The 8,614-nt window shown below is 39.3% G+C and overlaps 1 protein-coding gene across 1 annotated transcript; it reads right to left on the bottom strand.

Moving 5' to 3' along the window:
* Positions 1-992: 992 nt before the first annotated feature.
* Positions 993-3,259, bottom strand: ARL14EPL (ADP-ribosylation factor-like 14 effector protein-like). The gene is given in 4 exon segments (XM_009868400.1): positions 993-1,215; positions 1,576-1,715; positions 1,904-2,023; positions 3,149-3,259. Coding segments are annotated over 4 exon segments (594 nt in total).
* Between the last annotated feature and the right edge of the window lie 5,355 nt (positions 3,260-8,614).

Here is an 8,614-nt window from a genome sequence, read left to right as displayed (position 1 = left end):
CCCCTTGTCTTTTCCATGTGACTCCTCATAAAAAGGGAGTCTCTATCTTTTTGGTAGCCACCCTTTATGTACTGGTACAATGACTGGGCCTAAGGAATGATTCCCTCACTAGCACACACTCCTGGAGATTGCCTGTGGCAGTCTTCAGCAGTCCCCCCTTCAAGTTCTAGATGAACTCTCATTCCTCAAAAAGTGTGAGAGTGCCCATCATGAATAACAGCATCTACCTTGTAAGAAGACTGAGTTTAAGTTACAGTATTTGAAATCTGTCATGTCTTGCACGAAGAGGAAACTCATGAAACTGAAGACACTTCCATCCGGTGACAAAATACCCAGTCCGTTTAGCTTTAGCTATGTAATGAATGAGTGATCAAGGTTGACCACGTCGTATGCTGTAAAAAAATAAAAATGCTGACTGAACATGTTAGTCTCAGTCTTGTAGCCCGGGAAGCAGAAAGAATTATAAAGTCATTTCCATTCTCCCTCTGTTTTATACACAGGGGGACATGGAAAGTAGTGACTTAGTCTGACAGAATAGCTTTCTCTGAAATTACTCCTGCCTCATCTCTACGAGACTGAATGCCTCAGGAGGAAAAGACACTTTGACAAGCACTCATGAAAGAAAGAGCTGTGTCACACATCAGAGTAAATGAAATAGGCCAGACAAAAAACTTTACCGCTAATGTGGTTCAGCTTTCCAGGGTAAAAAAATTGTTTTCCCACAGCATTGCAGACACCTTCAGTTTTAGAAAGTCAGGAGTTAGAGACAACTAACTAGATGCTTCAGTAAAGCTCGCAAGGATGAGAAAGAGTGAAATACATAATTTTACTTAATGGGGAAGGTTGAAGTCTGCTAGGTAGGCCGCAATAAAGAAACACAAGCCCCACTGCTAGGTACTTCAATTAGAAACACTTCATAAAGCTAGGATTTAGTTTAATAAAGTATGATGGAAGATGAACTTTGCTCAGGCACAAAAAATATCTGAATAAAATCAGTTAGGGACATGAAATGGAAACATGCTGATCACATTCCCACCTTCAGTCTTAATTGTATTATAAGCCCATTTCCTGTTGCAGCGACATTCAGGTCCACATTTTCTTGAACTGCATTTAGGGCAAGGATAGAAGCAACCTGGGCAGTTCTCTTCCAAGCAATCACACAAGTCAGTGTTGTTACAAAGCAGCCTGCCATATTTGTCGTACTTCTTTGCAGTTCTGTGAAAAGGGCAGAAAAAGTGATTCTCAGGAAATGCTTCAACATGTTCAAAGAGTAAAGCAAACTAATGTGGAAAAGATCTGTCCAGGAACAAATATTTTCTCTTTAACAAACTCACAGCATGATGAAATACCAGCTTTACATCATAATTTCAACAGACACTGGTAATAAAAATTAAAATGTGACAAAGAAATACATCAGAATTCTCTTAAGTCACACAGAAAAATCTTGTTTTCCCAGTAGAGTGCAGAAATCTCTCTGCAAAACATTAATGCATTTATTCAATTTCGTTTATATTCACTAAACAGCATACCAGTCATTTTTTAAAGTAAAATATGTAATGTATTTGCACATCATACTTGCACTTCCTAAAAAATTGATGTTTCATCTGTGATATGTGTGCACGCTTTTTCTTCTCTCTAGTTTCAGGATTGAAGTCAGCTACTCGAGGTCCTGGATTTTTAAAAGCTAAGCTTTTTAGTTGTTTCTCAAGTTGTTGCTGTAAGTAAACAACCAAAAGTCTGTAATTAGTTCAAGTGGAACAAATATTTATTAGCTGTCAGATGCCCTCACTGGCTTACAAATGACATAAAGCTTACTATTCTTGATAATTTACAGCAAAATTCAATCAAATTAAGATGACCTTGTTTAAAGTGTTTGCTTGTTATACTTGAGTATTGCTTTGACTTACTGTGCATCCTGAGAGGAGAGGGAACAACCATGAGTCTGAATACATGACTCTGGTACAGTGGCATAGAGTTTGGAAGTTGTCTTGTGGGAGGCAGATTAATGTATTTTTTTCTTCAACTTTACTGACAATGTAAAAACAAGTACTATGATTATGAGCATCTCAAATTAATTCGTCCTTATCTTCACTGTTCCCTTAGATGCCTAGAACTCATCTTTATTTAGTCTGGGGGCAAGATAAATATCTGGAAGAGAAACTAGTGCAGTAATGAAGCATTTGCATAAGTGAGAAATATGAAAAAAGCACAGAAAAAGTAGAGAGGCTAAACTCAGCACGATTTTTGAGAAATAGAAGGTGACATTTTCTTGCCTAGTTTATGGAATTCATGTTTGCAGTTAGCTAAAGCTGCCAAACATATTTGGAAGTCAAAACATCAGCTTTGTGTATTGGCACTCCACATAGCCCATGTATGTTTACAGTCATGTCTAAGTTGCATTGTCTAGTGTTCCCATTCTAAGTTATATTGTCTAAAGTCAGTACAAACAAACATGGGCATTGTGTGGACCAATTTCTCTTTGATTGTGGACATCTAACATACACTTGTCATTCATTATGCAAAGGCATAAACATATATACAAATTTGTCTTTTTTCCTCTTAGGTCTATGGAGCTGACTTGCCATTCCCGGAGGGTGTCATTCATTTCAGAGCACACAGTGATTTTTCACAAGCAAGAGAATGTCTTCACTGCTTCTCACAGGGCAAGCAGTGGCAGTTCAGTCTAATCTGCTGATAAAATCATTTAGAAATATCCATGCACTTAAGTGCATTTACTTAAAAAGATGCTGTTCATTGTCAGTTGCATCGTCCTGAAGTCTTGTAGGGCAATCTCTTGCACCTACATTACTGAGACAGTTCTACTTTTGAATTGGTCTTTAGTGCAGCAAATATGCTTACATTTCATCATTGTCCATTATCATATACCATCCAATTTCAAGTTGGAAACAAATAATAAGCTATGGAGATAGTCCTCCCTCTAAGAGTACTCTCCTATTTCCCTACTTACTATTTAAGCTTGGAAGTGTTCTTAGCCCTCTAGATCAGTGCACTGCAAACTTGACTTATTTCACTGTTGTAATTACCAACATTTCCCTCTTGACTCCCTCTTTTTATTTTTGTAAGTATGGAAGAAAGTGAAGACAATGGTAAGTATCATGGTAATAAAATGGTACTGGAAGAGTCATACCTTTTTTTTGTGTGTTGGTGAGCTATCCTTAACAGGAGGGGCATATTCTTCTGCAGATGTTTCCTGGGCAGAATTGCTTTTCTTGCAGTTTTTCTTCTTGTGATCACTCATTTGACCACCCTTGTCAAGTACATGCAAATGTATGTGTTAAGACATATCAAGTGTTGAGATCCACAAATTTTAAGTGAAGGTTATAAGGATAATGAAGTGATATCCATACTAGACTTTTATGTATTCTTAGCCAAAGGCAAATGTTTTGTTGAAATGTGACTTAGAATCAGCCTCAATTTAAAAACTATATTAAAATAATATAAATAACATAAACAAAAGCTGCATCACTAAAGCCACTGTATAACTCATTAAGCGAACCTCGGAAAATCTTTAGTGTGTAAATAACACAGACGTTGAAAGAAATTATGTCATCTCTGAATGTGCTACTGACAGCACCTCAGTGCATTGTGACCTTCAACGTAAAGGTAAACACCGGTATTCCCACAGAACAGGGTCATGCGATTGGCAATGTGCGGTGGAATCGAGCAGCGCAGCACGCAGGAGCATTCGTTTGGCTCACCAGCAGGTGGCAGTGTTGTCCCAGCTCTGGTTATTCTCGCAAGGCTCCAAAAAAACGAGCAGCAGCGGTGGCGGAGGGTAGCAGTAGGAAGTCTGGGTGCAGTCTCTGGCATTATTCATAGACACCCCAAATGTGTGTCAGAGCTGTGTCCATAGCAACTAGACTATTCACAATTTTATTGCTGAAAGCTTCAACCGATGGACTAAAAGTAAACTTTTTGGCTTCTAAAGTTTGGTCCTTATCTTTTATGAAAGATTTTGTGTATGAAGAGAATGTGTAACTTTCAGGTTTAACAGGAAAAATAGCACATCACTCTGCTAACAAAACACCCAGGGAGGACTACGGGTTCTCTGAGTCTGACCTACAAATGCAATCCATCATCTCTCCCCCATCACGCAGAAGTGGTGGTAGCAACTGTCCAGGGTGGATCTTAGTTGCTTCTGCTTACTTATCTTGTGAAGCTACTTAGTTAAAACTTTTTATGCAATATATGCAGTTCCAGGGCCTCAGACTTTAACCTCAAACACCACTAGAAATATTTAAGCCTTTTTTTGGAGTTCCTCCAGCCCTTCTCCAGATGCTGCCCAGTCTCTCCCATTGCCTCTGTAAGGTAGTGAATGGTATCTACCAGCTTACCTTACACTTTAGGATTGTTGCCTAAAGCTTGTCCCAGAAAAGATCTTAATTTCACCACTGCCCAAGGGCCAGCACCTCAGAGAGAAGCAGGAGAGGAGTCCAGGCCTTTAGTTCCCTCTATTGCAGCCCCTCCCTTCAGGGCAACAGTCAAAGTGCAAATAGCGGTGAGAAAGAAGAGACCTTGCAGTAACGTGAGAGGACACTTCTTTAAGAGGTGAGAAGAACAGCCTTAAGTCTGTTTCAGAGAGGGTTTCCCTTTCTCCTCCACAGTGAACTGAAGAGTGACTGTGATTGTTCCACTGTTCACAGCAGGATGCTCTACAGCAACAGTTTTAATCCTAGAACCTGGGTATCATTTTGGGATATCAAAAGGAAATCTATTACCAACAATTACTATTTGCTGTATTGGGGAGCCTGTTCTGCTGCTGTAAATTTACTGGAGACCCAAAATAAAACAAGACAGAAGGCCACAACTCCAGAGAAAGTGATTGTTGCTCTTCATTTACGCTCAAGTTGGAGTCCTGGTAAGGATTTGTTTCCTACATGTCCTCTTGTGTCCGTCCACATATCCGGCATTGTTAAAACACTTTATGAGTATGCATGACCATAATCCACGCCTATTTTATTACAGTGTGCAGGGTTCAGGAGGAGAACAGCCATCAGCAACTACCATTGTAAGAATAAGGAATTCTCATGTGTCCTCTAGTGGTGTGAATATTTTACTTACTTAGTAATTAGGTTGTAGCAGCTATCTGGACCCGAACACCCCAGATCAGAAGCCACTTTTCAAATACTGGCAGAAAAAGAACAAGCGTCTTTTTCCAAACCTGTTAAAAGGGTCCTTGGACCTCAGTGGAAATATCCAGCACAGAAAATGTAGCACATTTCTGGTTCTGTATATATTGTGAAGATAAAGTGTTAAATTTTAATCTCCAGAAAAGATACTAAAAAATGAGGCAGAGTGTGAGTAGGAAACTGCAAAATTCAGAAATAGGTGACACTCATAGGACTAATTATCCTCCATTAGCATGTTCTGAAGGGAGATAGGGGAATGACAGAGGCCGTTGCCTCGGGCATCCACTCTCAACTCTGCAGTATCTAATTATCCAAAGTATTCTTTTTCCTGACATGGTTTTTTCATTTACTGTTTTAGGACTGCTTGCAGTTATAATCCAGGGGTAACACATTGAATACTAACCTCTTCCATAAAAATTTCAACTGCACTGTTCCCCCACAAAAACCTGTGTTCTCCTACACTTTTTGAGTACAGCCAGTACTCCCTGGAGGAGATCATCCACATCTCAACATGTCATTGTGGCTGTAGCGTACAGCTGAGAATTGGAAAGTTCTTTGGCACAGATGAAAAGGCTAAAAGCAGATTAAGGGAGGAAGAAAATCAGAGGCTGTGTTATATTAAAAGCGACTTGGTCTAGCCGAGACACAGATGTTTCTGCTCAGATAACAGTTTCAGAAGATGTTAGGATTTGGAAGGAACTGCATTTGTTTATGATTTTCATAAGAGAAATATTTTCCTGTATCTGCTCTTCCAAGAATTTAATATTCCCATTTATGATCCTTGCGGATTGCACTGTTAAATATTTCAGCTGGTGTGAAAGGTAGCGACCAGCATTCCAGATACTTAAGGCTGCTTGTTCTCAGTTGCCTAAAGCTAGTATCTCTGCAGGGCTGGCCATAGTGAATGCACTATGTGAAAACATTGTTTTCGGGTTGTATTTGTTCATGTCATTGGAGACTTCCTGGCTGAAATCTGTAAGCATTTTCATCACCTTCACCAAAGCAAGACAAGATGCTGTCCCTGTGGCTTTAATGCCATTATGCCAACATGGATTAGACTGACCCATTGCAGTAGTCCCATCTTCCCCATAGCCTAGTTTTGCAGAGATGTCTGTGGCCTCTCAAACCAGCAATCAGGTTTGTGACACATTCAGGTATGCATTATGAAATCTCCATCAGCCAGCCAAATTAAAAAAGAGAATAAATTAATCTTCCTCAGGATCAACTGTGGACGGAGCTGTGAAGATGAGGAAAGGCCACTTAAAAACTGGTATATGCCTTCTTTCATAGCCCCAAGTGTACATATGTGTTCAGAAGATGGCCTTGAACCCAGCTGGGAAACACAGACCAGATGAAGAAATAATACGAGTCTCTGGTCACCCAGCTGGTTTCTCAGAAAACTGATAAACATGGTGACAAAGAAATAACCCATTCTGTGACAGGAGTCTGGTGGAGCAAATCCCACCCTCTCCCAGTAAAATAAAACAACTCCTCATGAGTTTTCCCTCCCAAACTCAAAGCATTTCTGCCATATCTGGCAATGAGGGATCCTTTAGATGAAATCTAAGAGATAGTAATAAAATGATGTGCACCTTCTGGTTGTCATGCAACAGGCAGAAGAGGTTTGCCAGACTTACCTTCTGAAAACCTGCAGTTCTGAAGGGTGTACGTTCAGTTCAGAGCAGACAGCAAGGGAAAAAGGAGGGTGTCCAGAATTTTAAGTTATACTTACCAAAGGAAGGGGCTGGCACAGCACAGATTTACTGCTGCACAATTCCTCTGATAATGGAAGTATGATATCGGCCCTAGAGAGACTGAAACAGAAGACAGTTAATCAAAATAGTGCTCCCCAGAGAAGCAGTCTGAAGACAGTGCCAGGTCTTAAGGGATCTCACACTTTCTGTCTCATTAGTTATGGTTTTTAAATAGCATTTATCACAAAGAGTGGAAATAGAGAAGCATTATAAACTGGAATGACAATCTTCATTTATTACTTGCATCTGTGGTGTGCTCACAGAGCAAATGTTATTTCTTAGAGCTTTTTTTCTTAAACGTAAGTAAACAAAAAACTGTAGTAACTACTGCATTTTACAAAAATTGAGAATTGTTTTTAGGACATGGGTGTAGTAAAGGGATATTTTACCACTTTAGACAAAACATTCTGGATTTTTTTCACCATTTCCAGTAGTCAAAAGTCATCAAATGAATGTGGCCCCCAATAGCTAAAGTGACAATGCAACCTTTCCGTTCAGCCTGCTGCCTTTCAGGATTGTTTGTTGTACTAGTGGAGACAACTCAGGCTCCTCCTTATACCTCCAGATGCCAATTTCCAGCATGCTGCAATTGCTTATGGCTTTAATTACTCTTCCTTACAGCATGGCTAAATCCTAATAAACATCCAAAACTGTCAAGTCTTATAAATTCTTGTTTTGCTTAGACAAATTGCCCAACACATCTTTTTATCTTCATCAGCTGTATCCATCTATTCTCTGAGGTATTTCACAACTGAGTTTGAAGGCAGATAAATTTATTATTTACCATACTATTTCCCTCCAAACAGTTTTAAAACTAAAAGCTGATGTAGGATTTTAGCAGCAGACCTTAGCTAGGTGACATAAATTCTGCAAAACTTACTTTCATTTTGTTCTGCAGACTGTTTTTCTTGTTATGCAAAAGAAAATACAGATCCCTCAAGGGAAAAAGAAATCACCATCTTTGAGGTACTCATAAAACAGCAAGCCACAAAAAGCTGCAACCTGGTTTAATCTCCTATATTTTTTCTAATGTCCTGATTTTTTCATATTCTATGTAATGGAGAAAACAGGAACTACTGACTCTATAAAATCTATAATTAAACCACCTTATGCTTAATATCTCTTTCTCTTCCTTTTTCTAATAGTTATACACATGTAGCTGAACTTTTCCTGAATTGTTTGTACTTGAGTTATAATATCTGTTTATCAAGACATACATGATAATGTGCAGCCTTCAATCTACTCAGAGTAATGTGTACTGAACGGATGTTAGGCTATAAGTAAATGAGGTTGTACATGTAGATGAAAATCTTAGGTGACATTTAGAGAGATTGATTCTGGTAGTGGAACTCCTAATGCTCCCTACAGGGACAATTCTTCGCCACCATGACTACATGACTGTAAATATGCCTCTGGAGATAAGATACAAATGTCCCTACTATTAGTGGAGGGGTACAGGGGGGAGGGAGGGAGGAGAAAGAAAAGCAGAGAAGTGGTTACAGGTTCATTAAATTTCTTTAAAGCTTCCTATCATCCTGGTCACTAGCAAATGTCAAGCTGATTGCTCCTTGTATAACTTAGTGCACTCTGCTGTGCAGTGTGTTCAATGGCATTCTGCAGCCACTAGAAATGGTGCAGCTGAAGAGGAAAAAAAAATAATTTTTCAGTGTTAAAGGTTAACCTGTAATGTTCTTATCCCATTGGGAACCG

The sequence above is a fragment of the Apaloderma vittatum genome, unplaced genomic scaffold (assembly GCF_000703405.1).
Source record: "Apaloderma vittatum isolate BGI_N311 unplaced genomic scaffold, ASM70340v1 scaffold17254, whole genome shotgun sequence".
NCBI classification, from domain to species: Eukaryota; Metazoa; Chordata; class Aves; order Trogoniformes; family Trogonidae; genus Apaloderma; species Apaloderma vittatum.
The sequence above is the reverse complement of the archived record's forward strand: the minus strand, read 5'-3'. Positions and strand labels throughout refer to the sequence as shown.